The sequence below is a fragment of the Heloderma suspectum genome, chromosome 16 (assembly GCF_057233095.1).
Source record: "Heloderma suspectum isolate Gila_16-S chromosome 16, 16-S_ref, whole genome shotgun sequence".
Taxonomy (NCBI): Eukaryota; Metazoa; Chordata; class Lepidosauria; order Squamata; family Helodermatidae; genus Heloderma; species Heloderma suspectum.
Window position 1 is genome coordinate 23,454,497 of NC_139473.1, and position 18,628 is coordinate 23,473,124.

At 48.5% G+C, this 18,628-nt stretch overlaps 2 protein-coding genes across 3 annotated transcripts; one reads left to right on the forward strand and one right to left on the reverse strand.

The window, feature by feature from the left end:
• Nucleotides 1–43: 43 nt before the first annotated feature.
• Nucleotides 44–3,748, forward strand: TXNDC17 (thioredoxin domain containing 17). The gene is made up of 4 exons (XM_084822640.1): nt 44–216; nt 705–786; nt 2,585–2,660; nt 3,536–3,748. The coding sequence occupies exons 1-4, from the start codon at nt 66–68 to the stop codon at nt 3,602–3,604; spliced, it is 378 nt and encodes a 125-aa protein (XP_084678766.1). The 5' UTR covers nt 44–65; the 3' UTR covers nt 3,605–3,748.
• Nucleotides 3,749–4,254: 506 nt separating this feature from the next.
• On the reverse strand, nt 4,255–16,717 carry MED31 (mediator complex subunit 31). 2 transcript variants are annotated; one of them, XM_084822641.1, is made up of 4 exons: nt 16,664–16,717; nt 15,601–15,678; nt 12,032–12,128; nt 4,255–5,552 (listed from the first exon to the last, which is right to left on the reverse strand). In XM_084822641.1, exons 1-4 carry the CDS (start codon nt 16,671–16,673, stop codon nt 5,357–5,359), a joined length of 381 nt encoding a protein of 126 aa, XP_084678767.1. In that variant the 5' UTR covers nt 16,674–16,717; the 3' UTR covers nt 4,255–5,356. The 2 variants fall into 2 exon arrangements, with proteins under 2 accessions (XP_084678767.1, XP_084678768.1); XM_084822642.1 differs by lacking the exon at nt 16,664–16,717 and having other exon boundaries at nt 15,601–15,872.
• Nucleotides 16,718–18,628: the final 1,911 nt, after the last annotated feature.

An 18,628-nucleotide genomic window follows, 5' to 3' on the forward strand; every position in this document is an offset into this window, starting at 1 on the left:
CCGCGGGGCGGGGCTCCCTGGCGCGCGCGCGCGCCCGCCCGCCGGGAGCGCGCCGCGGCGGCGCCATGGGCTGCGAGGAGGTGGCGGTGCGCGGCTTCGCCGAGTTCGAGCGCGTCGCCCGGCAGCGGCTGCGGGGCGGCGGCCGCGTCTTCGCCTACTTCAGCGGCGACAAGGACCCCGCCAGCGGCGCCAGCTGGTGCCCGGACTGCGTCAAGGGTGGGCGCCCCGGCGCGGGCAGCGGCCGCGTCCGGCCTCTCCGGCGCGGGGTCGGCCCGCGGCCCGCCGCCACGCAGCGGGCCTGCCGCACGGCGCCCGCTTCACTCGCGCGCTCCTCGGCAGGCAGCCCGCCGCGCCCCGCCGCGCCGCGGGGCCCTCCCGCTGCGGGGCTGCAACGCCCGTCGCTGGCCACGCTGGCCGGGACTGATGGGAGCAGCCCCGCGTCTGGAGGGCGCCCCAGCCGCTGGCGCGCGCGTGAGCCAGGGGCTGGCGGGGGCACCGCCGGGCGGGGCAGAAAGCCGGTCTCCGGGCCTCCCGGAAGCCCGGCCGAGGGCCGGACGCGCTGGCGGTCGGGCCGCGCACTCCCGGAGAAGAGCTTCCGCGCGCCGTCCGCGGGGCAGCGGATGGCGCTGGCCTCGGCGTCCGCCCCCTCCGCTAAGCGCTTGTGTTGGTCTCGTGGCTGAACAGCTCCTCTTCATTCCTTCCAGCTGAACCCATCGTGCGGGCTGAGCTCCCACACCTGCCGGAGGGGTCGGTCTTCATTTACTGCCAAGTAGGAGGGCGAGCCTAGTAAGTGCCACACTCTGAGCAAGGTGGGGGGCCTGCGTGGAGTTACTCCTGAGCAGGCGGCCGGGCAAGCGCTGTAGTTGTTTATTCGCGTCTTTGCTCCTAAAATACGCCCTGCCACGTTTTAGGGCGTCTTCAGAGGAGCGTGCCAGAAAGCAGGACTGCCACATGGCCCTCCCTCTCGTGGGGGAGCAGCACAGGCAGCCTCCTGAGTAACACCTGCCCAAACTCGGGCTTCTTGAGCTATGGCATCAAAGGCTTGCTCTGGTGTTGCTTCTTTCTCCAGCCCACAAATGCCTTTCGCAGTTGAACCCTGCTCAGACCCTGCCTTCGTCTGTACTTTGAGCTCCCTCTTTGCACGTATCTGTGCTTGTCAGCTGGACTTTGCCTTCCTGTCCTCTAAAGCAAGAAGCTTGATGACGGGCTGAACTTGGGATGCATCTCCCAAGCATAAATGCTCCCAGCAGACAATCAAAGGCCATTTCGCACTTCAGTTTTCAGGTATACACCTTACAAACAGTGTTAATGTGACAAGTGCATTTGCAAGGGTTGACTCTACACTTAGTGGCATTCCTAGGATTTTTCTCTGTATAGTGTGTGAAATCCCCACAAAAACTCACACTTGGCTGAAAGTTGGCAGAGTTCCTCTGAAATGCAGCAATGCTTGAAGAGGTACCGCTTGCAGTCACCATACTGGACTCCAGTAGAAATATATGGGGGGGGGAGAAGAGTATGAATAATGTGGATTGCATCCATATACTTGTGCTTCGTTGATAGCTTTAAGATGAATGGCAGTGAGGAGAGAATGTTTGCCATAGAATTATAGAATAGTAGGGTTGGAAGGGGCCTACAAGGCCATCGAGTCCCCTGCTCAATGCAGGATCCAAGTCAGAGCATCCCTGGCAGATGGCTGTCCAGCCTCGTCTTGAACGCCTCCAGTGTGGGAGAGCCCACCACCTCCCTAGGGAATGGGTTCCATTATCGTATCGCTCTAACAGGAAGTTTTTCCTGATGTTCAGCCGGAATCTGGCTTCCTGTCACTTGAGCCCATTATTCCATGTCCTGCACTCTGGGATGATCGAGAAGAGATCCTGGCCTTCCTCTCTGTGACAGCCTTTCAAGGACTTGAAGAGCACTATCTTATTTCCCCTCAGTCATCTCTTCTCAAGGCTAAACATGCCCAGTTCTTTCAGTCTGTCTTAATAGGGCTTTGTTTCCAGTCCCCTGATCATCTTTGTTGCCCTCCTCTGAACCCTCCCCAGCTTGTCTGCATCCTTCTTAAAGTGTGGTGCCCAGAACTGGACACAGTACTCCAGATGAGGCCTAACCAGTGCCGAGTAGAGGGGAACTAGTACTTCCCGGGATTTGGAAGCTATGCTTCTATTCATACATAGTGTTGTTGAGCCACGTATGCCCCATCTTGTAACTGTGCATTTGGTTTCTTTTTCCTAGGTGCAGAACTTGGCATTTCTCCCTATTAAATGTCATTCTGTTTTCTGCCCAGTGCTCCAGTCTATCCAGATCACTTTGAATTTTGTTTGTGTCTTCCAAAGTATTGGACCCTCCTCCTGTTCAGATGAAAACACAGATTGCCCTGGTCAGGTCAGATGTAGTGAGTTTTCCCCCTGCACTCATCTCTCTCCCAGCAGCCAGTCAGATGCAAGACATGATGGGGAGAGCCACCCCACGATGGGAGATGGGCCCCATGGAATACTGATCATAATGGTTTTCAAAACCTTCATGAATGGGTCCAATCCTTCTTACAGCTATTAATGCTGATCTTTGTATTAATTTTCTACAGCTGGAAAGATCCCAACAATGAATTCAAGAAGAATCTTAAGCTAACCGGAGTACCTACACTGCTTAAATATGGAACTGTAAGTATTTTAACATTTTATGAATAATGGTTTGGAATGGGCATTATGTGGTCAGGGGGCCCTGCTTATTTCAGATCTGTCAAGAGTTTTCCTTCCTATTCTTAAAATGGGCATTTAGATCTGTATGTTTCTCTTAAGTTTTCGGAGAAACTCTGTGCAAGTCTACAAAGCAATTCAGCTGATTGTAAGAGAATTATACCAAACCTATACATCAGGGATGAGGAACCCAGCAACTTCTTCCCTCTGACCCTTCTGCCACAGAGGAAAAAGCCCTTATCTTGGTATGGGAGAGCTTTTCCCTGCTTGGCACTGAAAAAAGCTAGGTGGAAGAAGCTGCTGACATATAGTCGGGTAGACATACATAGGCTTGCTGTTTGGGATGCTATATGAAAGTGCTGCTGAGTGATTCAGTCCTACTTCTGAACAGGCACAGACTTGTCCCGCTTATTTGTGGATAGACATGCTTCCTACTACAAATTGGTAACAATGGAAATTGAGGCTGGGTGGATTTTTTTGGCTCTACCCACCCTTGGAATGCAGCTGTCAAGCCAAAAAAAGTTCCCCACTCAATACACATTTTCTCAGAATTAAGTCTCAGTACATTCAATGGGATTTACACCTTAAGTGTGCATAGGATTGAGAATGACCTCTGAGTAAACAAATAGAATTAGGCTGTAACATCCAAAGTGCTTTTCAATATTTCATCAATATTTCTATTTGGAAACCTGCAAAACCTATAGCAAGTGCAAAATTCAAGCTGTATAGGTATTAAAATGCCTGGCAATGTGGACAAAATAGCAAGGGATGCCTACACAAGGACTTTGACCTTATGTGGTACTTTTGACATCTGTCGGGGGTCGTCATTTCTGTTTCAGCTTCAGAAGTTGGTGGAAGAAGAGTGCTTTAAGGCAGACCTTGTACGGATGCTGTTCACTGAAGACTGAGCTATTTCTCCTTTAATCAGGATGTTGCTACCAGCTGAGGAGCTGTCCCACATGCCTTGGAAGGGGGCCATTATATCTTAAAGTGCAGGCAGATGGGTTTGTGGCCTAGAAACCAACTAATTTGAATAAAATCTTAGAACCAGATTGTGTGTCCACTATCTGAAGCATGATTATGTCAGGCTACTTAAGGGTGTATCTTGAGAAACTGACAGCACAATCCTATGCAGGTCTACTCAGAAGTAAGTAGTAAGTGTATATAGGGCTACACTTTCTGATGTAAATACAGATGCCCTCCCAAAGAGTGCATGCCTCTGCACCAGCCCCTCCCTCACTTTTCATCCATGCAGTAGGTGGGAGCACATTAGATAGCAAAGCATTTGTGTCACTTTTATTCGTTCTGCCACTCCCTCTGGAGGGAAAGCCTGGAGGCTGGCTTCCCCTGCCAATCTATCTTGAGTTATATTATACTTGCGTGTAGATTGGAATTGTAAGTTGATTTGACAGACTATCTTGGATCAGTTCAAATCAGCCATCTTCCTATACATTTTAGGAAAAATTTTCTTAAGCCTCCCTTGCTGAACTGGTGGCTATTCAAGCCACTCCCCAACACAATGAAAATGATAGTATCGCATCCTAAAATAGCGTACCAGACTGATGCAAAGATTATTTTTATTACTATTTATATAATTTACGTGGTGCTGTACAGAGTTTTATAAACAAAGACAGATCTCTGCCTTCAGGGAGCTTACAATCAAAGACAAACGGGGAAGGAATAAGCAAGAGCAAATGAAGTTACTCTTCAAGTTCAGAATGGGAGATTAAGCCCAAAACTGCAGAAAAGATGTGTGGAGGGTTTGAGGACTTGGAAACAGAACTGGAATACACAATTACTGCTCCTTAACAGGAAGAGAGACTTAATAGGTGGGGGCTTCAAACTATTATTTAAGCGAGTGCCCCAACAAATTTATTAAAATGGCATGACACAGATGGAGAGCGCCAACAGTAAGTTGTTGTAAAACATCTTTTAACTTCAAATGGCTGCACCTGCCTTGGAGGAAACTGGTTTTCTCTGAAGGTTTTCCAAAACTTAGTGGCACACATCACAGCAGAGCCCCACTAAACTGAATAATGAGGAAATAATTTTCCCACCTTAATGTAGAACTTGCTTAACTTTCTCCAGGGAGAGGGGTCTTTATATTGCCCTGCAAGAAATGGTTCTCTGTTGCCAGTTACATGTTACATTTGTGGCTTTTTCCACCCAGCACTCTGCCAGACAAACACAGCAAGGATTGCTTACACTATTCTAGTCAAATCACTTCTAGATCAGAGAGCTTCTTTTTTAGAAGAGGCATCCCATAGACATGAGGCTCACTCCTGAAATGCAAAGCTAGGACATTCTGCCAGCTTGGGATCTCTATTTGCCATCCTCATCCAGCACACTAAGAAAAATAACCTAGCCACCTCTGCTTCACAACAGACCCCCATATATCTCCCAAACCACCCTCCTGCTATAGTCTTTCAGGAAACACAGCTACTCCCTTCAATTCTGAGGGCCCAAGAAACTCTTGCAATTTCATCTCACACATTTAAGGAACCATTTCTACAGTCTGGAATACCAACCAAACTGAAGCTGCCCGGTTTCCACAGGCAGCCTTTCACCAATGCAGCTGCTTAGGTAGGGCAGCCCCATCCCAGGATGAGTCCACAGAGTCTTCCGCCCATGCAAGGAGTGCTCTTGTGGCACCCAAGGGCTCACTTGACAGAGGTGCTGTTCTGCTGCTGCTGCTGCTCTGCCAGTGCTTGCTGGAGGCGCATCCGTTTGCGTGAGTAGTGCTGCCAGTGGAGGATCTGCTGCTCATCAATGAATTTGGCGCACTGTGCGTTCACCAGCTCTTTGCGGAAGTGTTCGTACTGGAGCAGCTCTAGCATGTACAGACATTGGGGGTACCTTCACAAAAGAAGCAATTTAAGGGAACGTTTTTTAGAATACCCTCCCCAGGCCACCTCGAAGCTGTCAAGCAAATACCGAGCTCTGCAAACAGGGTAGATTGATTTAAATCAGTGGCTATCCAAATTGCCAGGACTCTCAGTCTGAATCCAGTTTCCAGCTTTCCAATTAATATATTTAGTGAACAAGCATGCATATTAATTGATTTCTATAAGAATTATGCACGGTTTTGTAACTAGACACAACCTCCGAACTACCCAGGGCCTCAGGTTATACAGGGCACATCCTTTTGCAGGACTACACAATGGTTGGATTCATACAACACAACAAGCCAGAGTATGGGTTGAGTGCGGGCTGTGGTTGAACCATGGGTTCTTGTAGCTGGGTTCACATAATACAATAAGAAACCATGGTTTGCTGACCATGAACAATCCACAAGAACCCACAGTTTGTTGTTGGGTTATGAACAACCCATGGTTGGTTAGGGCAACTATATTCACACAACACAACAACCCACAATTCAACAACTCACACTCAACCTGTGCTCTGGCTTGCTGTGTTGTGTGAGCCAGGTCAATGTGCATCCACTTGAAGGAGCAGTTGTGAAACAAACTCAGCCTGACACTCTCACTACAAATGAAAGGGCACGGTTGGAAGAAAATGATTACGCTGTTGGAAAAAAAGTAAGAGGACTGGAGCAGTGAGTGTCAACCCTCTAGGGAATACGAGAAAATGAAGAGTTCCTAGAATGGTGGAACTACAGCAGCAAAGCAAAGTTCAGAAGCTAGAAGAGCAACAGCAAGCTGAGGCAGAAGAGGAAAATGCTGACGCGAGGAAAAATGCAGTAGAGGATACTCCTTGGAAAAGGGTGACAGGAGCAGAAGAACTAGACACCACTCTGCACCAATGGAAGCAGTGGAACTATGGAACCGTTTCCAGGTACCTGAGGATGAGACTGGAGGACAGCCTGCAGAGGAAGAATCACAGGGGACCCTGCAGGAGAGCAAGCAAGAGGCTGAAGTTCAGTCAAGCAGAGACAATGAAACCAAGGCCTACAACAAGAAGAGTAGTAGTCGTGGGAGACTCCTTGCTGCGTGGGATCGAAACCCAAGTATGTCATGAAGACCAGTGGACTCACCAGGTATGCTGTCTCCCGGGAGGATGGATTAGAGACGGGACTGAAGGGTTGCCTGCACTCATCAAGCCCACTGACAGGTATCCCTTTCTTCTCATCCATGTGGGAACAAACGATACCGCCAAGCGGAGCTATGGAAAATCACGTCACACTTTGAAGCTTTGAAGGAAACTCAAGAACTTTGGGGCCCAGAACAACCTTCCAGCAGTTAGAAGACAGTGGGGTACCGCAGGGCTCAGTCCTGGGCCCAGTGCTCTTCAACATTTTTATTAATGACTTGGAGGAGGAGATGCAGGGAATGCTGATCAAATTTGCAGATGACACAAAATTGGGAGGGATAGCTAATACTTTGGAAGACAGAAACAAAATTCAAAGTGATCTTGATAGGCTGGAACGCTGGGCAGAAAACAACAGAATGAAATTTAATGAGAAATGCCAAGTTCTCCACCTAGGAAAAAACCAAATGCACAATTACATAGATTTTATGATTCTATGGGGGATACTCGGCTCAACACAACAAGCGAGCAGGATCTTGGAATTGTCGTAGATCACAAGCTGAATATGAGCCAACAATGGGATGTGGCTGCAAAAAAGGCAAATGCTCTTTTGGGCTGCATTAATAGAAGCATAGCTTCCAAATCCCGGGAAGTACTAGTTCCCCTCTACTCAGCACTGGTTAGGCCTCCTCTGGAGTACTGGGTCCAGTTCTGGGCACCACATTTTAAGAAGGATGCAGACAAGCTGGAGACGGTTCAGAAGAGGGCAACAAAGGTGATCAGGGGACTGGAAACAAAGCCCTATGAAGAGAGACGGAAAGAACTGGGCATGTTTAGCCTTGAGAAGAGAAGACTGAGGGGAGATATGATAGTGCTCTTCAAGTCCTTGAAAGGTCACAGAGACAAAGGCCAGGATCTCTTCTCGATCATCCCAGAGTGCAGGACATGGAAGAATGGGCTCAAGTTACAGGAAGCCAGATTCCGGCTGAACATCAGGAAAAACTTCCTGTTAGAGCAATACAACAATGGAACCAATTACCTAGCTAGGTAGTGGGCTCTCCCACACAGGAGGCGTTCAAGACGAGGCTGGACAGCCATCTGTCAGGGATGCTCTGACTTGGATTGCTGCATCGAGCAGGGGGTTGGACTGGATGGTCTTATAGGCCCCTTCCAACCCTACTATTCTATGATTCTATGAGAGAGAAAGAAAAATACTCCGGGTGAATGACAAAGGTGGTGGCCGACACGAGAGTTTTGGATTCTGGAACCACGGGCTATACTTCCAGGAAGATGGACTGTTGGCAAGGGATGGGTTGCAGCTCACAAAGACTGGGAAGAATGTGTTTGGCCACAGCATGAAGAACTTCATCAGGAGGGCTTTAAACTGAATCTTATGGGGAAGGGAGACGTAAAGTTGGGGGTAACAATGGATGAAAGGCTCATGTACCGCAGAATTCCTGTAACTGCTACTTTATCCACCAAGTCATCTCGGTTGGTTAGGATCAAGTCAAGGATAGCCGATCCTCTAGTTCCTTCCTCAACTTTCTGTAGAAGGAAGTTATCTGCCACACAAGTCAGGAATTTCCTGGAGGGGCCATGTTTTGCAGAATTTGTCTCCCAACAAATATCGGGGAAATTGAAGTCCCCATTACTACTACATCATGCTTCCTTAAAACATTGGCTATTTGCTTTTCAAAAGTTTCATCCTTGTCTTCTCCTTGATTGGGTGGCCGGTAGTAGACTCCGACCACCAGGTTCCTTTTATGCTCCATTTATTGCTCCATTTATTTTGATCCAGAAGCTCTCGATGGGGCTACCAAGCTCATCCTCCTGTATTTCTGTGCAGAGATATGTATTTTTCACATATAGTGCAACCCCACCTCCCTTTCTGTTCCTCCTGTTCTTTTTGAACAAGTTAAATCCTTCAATTGCTGTATTCCAGTCATGAGAGTCATCCCACCAAGTCTCAGTTACACCTATCAAGTCATAATTTCCCTCTTGTATTAAGAGTTCAAGTTTGTTCTCTTTGTTTCCCATAGTCTGGGCATTAGTATATAGACATCGAAGACCATGTGCTTCATAGGCTGGCTTTCTTCCTACATGTGTCTGAAGACTACTATTGGGGTTTATTACAGCTGTTCTCTCCGCTGCAGTGCATGAGCCTTCGTCCGTTGTTACCCCCAACTTTACATCTCCCTTCCACGTAGGATTCAGTTTAAAGCCTTCCTGATGAAGTTCTTCATGCTGTGGCCAAACACATTCTTCCCAGCCTTTGTGAGGTGCAACCCGTCCCTTGCTAACAGCCCATCTTCCAGGAAGTATAGCCTGTGGTCCCAGAATCCAAATCTCTCTTGTCGGCACCACCTTCGTAGCCAGTCATTCACCCGGAGTATTTTTCTTTCCCTTTCTCGCCCTCTTCTAACTACTGGAAGGATGGATGAGAAAACTATCTGGGCCCCAAAGTTCTTGAGTTTCCATTCCAAAGTTTCAAAGTGTGACGTGATTTCTTCATAGCTCCGCTTGGTGGTATCATTTGTTCCCACAAGGATGAGAAGAAAGGGATCCCTGTCAGTGTGCTTGATGAGTGCAGGCAACCCTTCAGTCCCGTCTCTAATCCATCCTCCCAGGACACAGCACACCTGGCGAGTCCACAGGTCTTTGCGACATACTTGGGACTCGATCCCACACAGCAAGGAGTCTCCCACTACTACCATTCTTCTCTTCTTCTTGTTGTAGGCCTGGGTTTCATCGCCTCTGTTTGACTGACCTTCAGCCACTTGCTCACTCTCATGCAGGTTCCCCTGTGATTCTTCCTCTGCAGGCTGTCCTCCTGTCTCATCCGCAAGTACCTGGAATCAGTTCCACAGCTCCACTGCTTCCACTGGTGCAGAGTGGCGTCTAGTTCTTCTTCTCCCTTGTGGACTGTGGGAATGCTGTGGACATAATATACCTCGACTTCAGCAAAGTTTCAACAAAGTGCCCCATGATGTCCTGATGAGCAAACTAGCTCAAAGTAGGCTAGATTAAACAATGATCCGGTGGATCCACAGCTGGCTATAGAATCAGACTCAAAGACTGCTTATCAATGGGATCTTCTCAAACTGGGGAGAGGTAATGAGTGGGGTACTGCAGGGCTCAGTCCTGGGCCCAGTGCTCTTCAACATTTTTATTAAGGACTTAGATGAGGAGATGCAGGGAATGCTGACCAAATTTGCAGATGACACAAAATTGGGTGGGATAGCTAATACCCTGGAAGACAGAAACAAAACTCAAAGTGATCTTGATAGGCTGGAGCGCTGGGCAGAAAACAACAGAATGAAATGTAATAGGGATAAATGTCAAGTTCTGCGCCGAGGAAAAAGAAACCAAAAGCGCAGTTACAAGATGGGGGATACGTGGCTCAACAATACTACAAGCGAGAAGGATCTTGGAATTGTTGTCGATCACAAGCTGAATATGAGCAAACAATGGGATGTGGCTGTAAAAACGGCCAATGCTATTTTGGGCTGCATTAATAGAAGTATGGTTTCCAAATCCCGTGAAGTACTAGTTCCCTCCTACTCAGCACTGGTTACACCTCATCTAGAGTACTGTGTCCAGTTCTGGGCACCATATTTTAAGAAGGATGCAGACAAACTGGAGAGATTTCAGAGGAGGGCAACAACGTTGATCAGGGGACTGGAAACAAAGCCCTATGAGGAGAGACGGAAAGAACTGGGCATGTTTAGCCTTGAGAAGAGAATGACGGGAGATAGAATAGCACTCTTCAAGTACTTGAAAGGCTGTCACACAGAAGAAGGCCAGGATCTCTTCTCGATCATCCCAGAGTGCATGACACGGAAGAATGGGCTCAAGTGACAGGAAGCCAGATTCCGGCTAAACATCAGGAAAAACTTCCTGTTACGAGCAATATGACAGTGGAAGCAATTACCCAGGGAGGTGGTGGGCTCTCCCACGCTGAAGGTGTGGACGAGGCTGGACAGCCATCTGCCAGGGATGCTTGGACTTAGATTATTGCAATGAGCAGGGGGTTGGACTTGATGGGTCTAAGGCCCCTTCCAACCCTACTATTCTATCGTTCTATGACACCAAGCAAGATCAGTTACTTGAACACTCAGTTCCCAGAATTTTCCAGAAGCAAGGGCTGTTAGTTAGTGGGCAGAAAAATGCTTCTCCATCCCAAAAAGAATGGTCTGTGCTGTTTGGCTGACAGTCTAAATATTCAAAATGTGCACAATATGAAGTACAATGCATCAGAGGTAGGCAGAAGATAGATCTCCAAATATTTGGGGCTTCAACTCCCAGAAGCCCCTGCCAGTATGGCCGATGATCAGGTATACTGGAAACTGAAACATCTGGAGATTTACTTTCTGCCCGCCCCCACAATACCTGATCGGTTGTGCCATACTTCTAGTGCCTGACCTCCAGAGTCGACTCTTTTTGCCAGTGGCATGTTCTTTTACAAAGTAAAGCAGACTTTAACTCAATGGCTCAGTTTAGATGATCCTCTAACCACGATCTGGAGGATTGGGAATGAGCCACCTGCTTGCAGGCTCCCTCCCCTCTCCTCCCAGCACTGTCATTTTGTATTTACTTTTCACAGCCAACAGTAGTTTGCCAGAACATCCGAATCTGCGAACCGTGGTCAGGCACTAGCCCTCCAAACCAGAAATGGATATTAAGAGTTTGTCCGAATTGTGTATGATAGCCATGGATTATAAGAGACTTTAATATGTTCGTATATATTACATTCCAATATAATTTTAAGGCATGCTAGTTTAAGGGATGCCTAATGTAACTGGGTTCTTTAATTACAAATATCAGGTTTTAATTAAAAATCTGATTTTTTTAAAAGCATCCATTTTTAGTTGTCTCTTCCATAGGCCAGAATTCCCAAAGGGACATGTGCTTATGTATAAATGCATAAGAGGGTACTTTTCTTTGCATGTCATGCATTTATCTTCCTTTAGCAGGATGCTTGGGGACTCTCTTACACACTGGTGTAAGCAGTGTATGCTCCAATTCCTCTGGAGCATGTCAAGCAACTGTAACACTTGCTGCTTTTTCAACTTTGGCAATTATGAAAAGAGGTCCTATGCACGTTCATACTTGGGCCAGTGGGTGGGCAGACAGAATGGAAGAGTCTTACATGCCTTTCATGAAAAGCTGTGCTGCATTCAGAAAGTACATAGTACATGCCTCTAGGCGTGTAGTTTGGGGAAATCACATTCAGTCTTGGGACACCTCCACCCCACCCCCAGCATTCAAAATCAGAGGGCTATGCACCACGTGCTCAATGATCTCTAGGAAATTTTAATACTGTGAGGTAACACAATCATAACTCTTACTTTAGGTATTTGGCATATTCTGGTTCCTTCCAGTAGAGCAAGTATTTTAGGTAGTTTACAAATGCTTTGTCTTTGAAGTATCCTCTCTGGGCAAGAACTGAAAAACACACACAAATTAATTTAGTTTAAAGTGAATTTTTCCAGTTTGTTTACATATTATTGTGGGAATAGTCACCATCATTCCCATTTTACAGATGGGAACAGAGGCAGAGTCCAAGACAAAGGTCACACACACTCAAATCTTTAGCCCCATATTATATCCATAAAGCCTAACAGGAAAGAAACTACTACAGAGCAATTCAGAAATTAAGAACTGCTTTGCTGGTTCAGATCAAGTGTCCATCTAGTCCAGCTTTCTCACTACAACAGTTTTAGGCCTAGTACACACATAATTCTTTGCTGCCCTACTCAGGGTTTGCCTCGCAGACAACTTAACAAATCATGGTTTGTTTTCTCAGTCCCTGGGTTTCTCTTCTCCTTTGCCCACTCCCTCCCTGTAACTCAACTGCCTTTGCAGCACTGCAGTACTGGCATATAAAGAGGCTGGGGGTTTGGGGCAACTTTTGCCAGTTGCCTCTGTAGCCTGGCAAAACAACCCACGATTCTGGGTTTGCACATAACAACCTATGGTTTAAACAACCCACTGTTCACAATCCAATAACAAACCATGGGTGCTCTTTGCGGGTTGTTCATGTTTAACAACTGTTAAGAAACAACATGTTTAAGAACTGTTAACCCACAGTTCTGGATTCACACGTAACGACAATCCACGATTCAACAAACCAAGGTTAATTAAACCATGGGTTGTTGCTACATCCAAACCAGAGTGTTTTAGTATTAGCTGCTTTGATATTTGTGTGTGCAAATGGCATTAGACTCAAAGCGAAGATGACCGAGCACAGTCTAGAGCACATAATCATGCCTATTGCGTGGCAGTGCAGGCAGCAAAGGCGGCTCATTTTCCTGCTTCCATTGTGTCCTCAAGTAGCTATGGAGCTCTTCTGGGTGGTCTGGGGGCTGTTAACATCCTCCCCAGTAAATGGGGCCCTGGCTCCCTCAAGGACTTGCTGTGACCTTTTTGCATTGCACTTTGAGGACAAAATCTCTAGTCTCCACAGCTAACTTGATGCGGTTATTAGCGCAGTTCCAGCTGAGGTGTCTGATGCCACCATCTGCCGAATTTTGCAGAATCAGTTCCAGTTGCTGTGGACTGATGTGGACAAAGTGCTTGCAGCAATGTGACCAACCACATGCCCTCTCAATCCCTGCCCCTCCTGGCAAATAAAAGCTAACTGAGAGGATATAACTGGGTGGGTCCAAGGAATGGTAAATGATTCCCTGCAGGAAGAGGTGGTCCCTCCTGTCCTTGAGGAGGCAGTAGTGAAACCACTCCTGAAGAAGCCCACTCTGGACCCAACAGTACTAGACAGCTACTGCTCAGTTGCAAATCCCCCTTTCCTAGGGAAGGTGCTTGAAAGGGTCGTGGCAGAGGAACTGCAGGCACTCTTGAAGGATATCAATTATCAAGACCCATTCCAGTCTGGGTTTCAATCTGGTTATGGGACTGAATCAGCCTTGGTTGCCCTCATGGATGACCTTTGTCGAGAGAGGGATGGAGTGCAATCCTGCTTATTTATTCATGTCAGAAGCATTTTGGGGGACACAAAAGGAGCCTCCATGAAGAGTGTTAAATACACTCAGGCGTCCCCTGGGCAACAGCTTACAGCTGGCTAATCCTTTCAATCCAGAAGCATTGAAGCACTGAGAACCAGTGTGGTGTAGTGGCTAGAGTGCTGGACTGGGAGTCGGGAGATCCGGGTTCTAGTCCCCACTCAGCCATGGAAGCTCACTGGGTGACTTTGGGCCAGTCACAAACTCTCAGCCCAACCTACCTCACAGGGTTGTTGTTGTGAGGATAAAATGGAGGAGGAGGAGGAGGATTATGTACGCCACCTTGAGTTCCTTGGAGGAAAAAAAGGCGGGATATAAATGTAATAATAAAATAAAGCATCTAAAAGTGCAACCCTGTTAAGTCTGCTCGACCTCTCATCAGCTTTTGATACCATTGACCATGGTATACTCCTGGATCAACTGCATGGGATGGTATCAGAGGCACTGTGATAGACTGGTTCCAGTCCTACCTATGGGGCCAATTTCAGAGAGTTCAGTGTGTGACCACTTCTTGGCCCCTTGGTAATAGGGGCCCATCTTGTCCCCAATGTTGTTTAACATCTATATGAAACTACTGGAGAGGTAATTAGGAGATTTGGAGCCAAGTGCCATCAGTATGCTGATGACACAGAGCTCTATCTCCCTGTGACAGCCTCTCCCAATGAGGAGGGGCTGCGCAAGTCCTGGATCAGTGCCTAAATGCAGTAATGGGCTGAATCAAGACCAATAAACTGAAACTGAATCCTGGCAAGACAGAAGCCCTGTGGGTGAGTAGTTCCTGAGTCCGGGAGATAGGCTCATTGCCTGTTCTGGATGGGGTTGCACTCCCTGTGAAATATCAGGTCTGTAGTTTGGGGATACTCCTCGATCCATCATTGTTGCTAGAGGCCCAGGTGGCCATGGCAGCTCGGAGTGCCTTTTACCAGCTTCTGCTGGTTCACTAGCTTCGGCTGGTTTGCCAACTATGGCCTCTCCTGGATAGCTTGGCCATGGTGGTACAGGCGCTAGTAACCTCAAGACTGGATTCCTGCAATGCGCTCTATGTGGGGCTGCCCTTGAGGCTGGTCCGGAAGTTGGAGCTAATGCAGAACACAGCAGCTCAGCTGTTGTCGGGAGCTTCCCCTTGTCAGCATGCAACTCCTTTGGTGAGGGAACTGCACTGGCTGCCCATTCACTACCGGGTCAGGTTTAAGGTACTAGTTTACAAAGCCCTAAACAACTTGGGACCAGGATACCTGAGAGAGCGTCTTCTCCCTTCCCAATCTGCCCGGTCACTGAGGTCATCGGTGGGCATGCTCCTGGCAGTTCCACATGGACCTATGGCCTGACTGGAGTCCACCAGAAGAGCCTACAGTGGGGTGGCCCCCTTTCTTTGGAACTCCCTGCCGCTGGAGGTCAGGCAGGTGCCGACACTGTGTTGCTTCTGACGCCCCCTGAAAACAGGTCTGTTCCAGGAAGCATTCTTGAAATGACTAGCCACAGTTTTTCTTGGCATTCTGTTTCTAATAATTTTAATATGCTGTTTTAATCTTTTATCTTTTTTACTATTGTACTTCTTGTGTTCACCGCTCCAGAATCTGTTTGGATGGGGAGCGGTATACAAAGGTTGTAAATAAAATAAATAACCTGCCTTGTGTCAAGTCAGGCAAATACATGAAAAGTTCAAATTAAGTACTACCCTAGATATGAATTTTAAAATATTTTGCATATCAACTTGAGCCTATTTAGGAACACACATTAACGTGCTTCAGGTGATTGTTTATAGCTTATTTTAACGTATTCAGTTTTGTTTATTTTGTGACGTGATTTCTATTCTGCATTTTAAGGCCCTTGGCTGAAAAGGTCAATAAATAAATCTAAACCAAGCCTTGACTCACATATCCATCCCAGGTACTTACAATTGAGGTAATTGGGATTTGCCAAGCACTGCACAAATTCCAGCTCCAGCTGGAACCGAAGCCGATTTCCAGTATCATCTGTGGCCATGAAGAGAAAGGAGTATGGAGTTACACAAGGAACACAGTATGACATGGGCTCAAATAAATACACCACCTGTTGTTGCTCAGGTTTTACACCACTTGGGACACAGCTGAATATTTGGGACCCCCCAGGAGCTTGCACAGAACTCAGAAGTTCGAATTCTAAGCTGCCAGTATTATGTTTTAGATACAACCGGGCACATTAGTCCATCTAGATGGTTTGAATTTCCAGGTGGGCTGTGCTGTTAAAGTATTTCTATCCCACTGACACCAGAATTAAACACCAGTGCGGACAGGTTTACAGAGCCACTGGGGCCTCCTGTGGGACCAGCATGGGCAACTCAGTTTTCCTAGGCACCTCTTGAATAGTGCGTTCCCCTGCATTTGCAGTACAAAGCCCAACCACCTGTCTGGGCCTTGCATCCCAATCCAGTCTCGGCATCCTTGACTGAACCAGGGGGCTGGAGAGGGGCTGTTCAAGGGACCCTGCTGGCTGCATGCCCAGGACAGCGCTGAAGCCCAGCAGGCAGGGACATCCTGCCTGGAGTAGCAGGGATTGGCACCGGAGCCCTGGCAGGTCTCCGAGGCCCGAGAAAGCTCCGTTCTGGAAACAGCCCGAGAGCCACTTTTGAGGCCACCAGAAGCAGTACCACAGGGCGAGGGGGCGAATTTGGCGCGGGTGGACCTTTCGTGGTTCTGGGGTAAGGGGCGGGGCGGGGCAAGCCGCCCGCTCACCCAGCCCCCTCCTCTCCTCGCCCAGCAACCCGCATGCAGAGGAGCCTTCATCTTGCTTCCCTGTTCCCAGGCCCTTGGCGGGCCCCGCCCCGAACGGGTCTTCTGAAGCGGAGCCCCCGCTCCCCTATCTTGCGGCCGCGAGTCTCGCAAGCCTGCCTTGCGCCTGCTCCGAGCTGAGCGGGGTCTGCCTCGGCGGCGGGGCCCGCCCGTTAATACGACACGATTTAAACGCGCCGGGGGCCCTCACCGCTCTCCATGGCGCCGGCCGCGGCTCCAGCCTCCGCCTCAGGGCCGAGCGCGCAAGATGGCGGCGGCGCCGGCGCCCTTGAGGCCCAGCCCGGGGCATGCTGGGAAGCTCCGAGAGGCGGCCATGTCGCCGTTGCCAGGGCGATGGCGATGCTCTGGGCCTGGCAGAGGGCCGGAAGGCCCAGCTTGAGCCCGGCCGCGCCGCGCCGCGCCGCGCCGCGCCGCCCCAGGGGGGGCTTGGCGGCGGGCGGCTTCAAAGCACGGAAGGCCCAGGCCAGCCGCTTCCTCCCGTCGCGCGTCACCAGAGGGGTTCGACTACACCTCCCAGCATCCCCCAGCCAGTGACGCTGGGCGGTGTAGTCCAACCCCTGTGGAGGGCTCCGAGTGCTGGAAGGCGGCGTTAGGGTGCCACAAGCTCCTCCGCTGTTTGTGCTGCTGTGTCCCAACTGCAACAGCTTGTTCTAATAGAATTGTATTATTGTTCATTTTCTTATTTGTATTGCCTCTGAAGAAATGTGTTGTGAAATACCTTGAGCTGACAGAAGTCGTGTGGTGCAGTGGTGAGAGTGCTAGCCTGGGACTGAAGTTCACCAGAAGACTTTAGGCCAGGCACTGACTCTCAGCCTAGCCTACCTCACAGGGTTGTTGTGAGAAGATGGAGAAGAGGAGGCGGAACATGTATGGTCTATTGAGTTCCTTGCAAGAAGAAAAAAGTTGGGATATAAATATAATAATAATAATAGGATAAAGATATTTTTGGGCAACCTTAGCCAAGAATCTGCTGTCGGTCTATGACTCATTCATGAGCACATATTAAGTAATTATAAAGATGAGAGTGCTTCTGAGCATACGTAGAATGCCTTCCACTTGCCTATGGGAAACTAGCCCCCCTCCACACACCCTGGCTAATGATGAAAGACATTGAGTGCAATCCACTGCATGTCTTTTGTTGTTCAGTCGTTCAGTCGTGTCCGACTCTTCGTGACCCCGTGGACCAGAGCACGCCAGGCCTTCCTGTCCTGCGCTGTCTCCCGGAGTGTGCTCAAGTTCATATTCATTGCATCGGTGATGCTATCTAGCCATCTCATCCTCTGCTGTCCCCTTCTCCTTTTGCCTTCCATCTTTCCCAGCATCAGGATCTTTTCCAGTGACTTTTCTCTTCGCATTTGGTGGCCAAAATATTTGAGCTTCAGCTTCAAAATCTGTCCTTCCAATGAGCAGTCAGGGTTGATTTCCTTTAGGATGGACTGATTTGACCACCTTGCAGTCCAGGGGACTTGTAAGAGTCTTCTCCAGCACCACAGTTCGAAAGCATGAATTCTTCGGCGCTCAGCCTTCCTTATAGTCCAGCTCTCACAGCCATAAGTTACTACTGGGAAAACCATAGCTTTGATTAGACGGACCTTTGTTGGCAAGGTGATGTCTCTGCTTCTTACTATGCTGTCTAGGTTGGCCATAGCTTTCCTCCCAAGGAGCAAGCGTCTTTTAATTTCATGGCTACGGTCGCTCTTTAGATCCTCTTCGCTTTCTGCCGTTAGGGTGGTATCATCTGCGGATCTGAGGTCGTTGATAATTCTCCCGGCAATCTTAATTCCGACCTGTGATTCATCCAACCCGGCGTTTCTCATGATGTACTCTGCATATAAGTTAAATAAGCAGGGCGACAATATGCAGCCTTGTCATACTCCTTTCCCAATTTTGAACCAATCGGTTGTTCCATGTCTGGTTCTTACTGTTGCTTCTTGACCCTCATACAGGTATGATCCAGCGAATGTTGGCAATTTGATCTCTAGTTCCTCTGCCTCTTCGAAACCCAGCTTGTACTTCCGGTAGTTCTCGGTTCGCATACTGCTGAAGCCTAGCTTGTAGGATTTTGAGCATCACCTTGCTGGCATGTGAAATGAGCGCAATTGTACGGTAGTTTGAACGCTCTTTGGCATTGCCCTTCTTTGGAATTGGGATGTAA

Coding starts and splice junctions, on each gene's coding strand:
- TXNDC17 (XM_084822640.1), top strand. CDS start 66: ATGGGCTGCGAGGAGGTGGCGGTGCGCGGCTTCGCCGAGTTCGAGCGC. Junction 217..704: donor GTGCCCGGACTGCGTCAAGG/GTGGGCGCCCCG, acceptor CATTCCTTCCAG/CTGAACCCATCGTGCGGGCT. Junction 2,661..3,535: donor CACTGCTTAAATATGGAACT/GTAAGTATTTTA, acceptor TTTCTGTTTCAG/CTTCAGAAGTTGGTGGAAGA.
- MED31 (XM_084822642.1), bottom strand. CDS start 15,733: ATGTCATACTGTGTTCCTTGTGTAACTCCATACTCCTTTCTCTTCATG. Junction 12,129..15,600: donor AAATCCCAATTACCTCAATT/GTAAGTACCTGG, acceptor TGTGTTTTTCAG/TTCTTGCCCAGAGAGGATAC. Junction 5,553..12,031: donor GAATATGCCAAATACCTAAA/GTAAGAGTTATG, acceptor TCTTTTGTGAAG/GTACCCCCAATGTCTGTACA.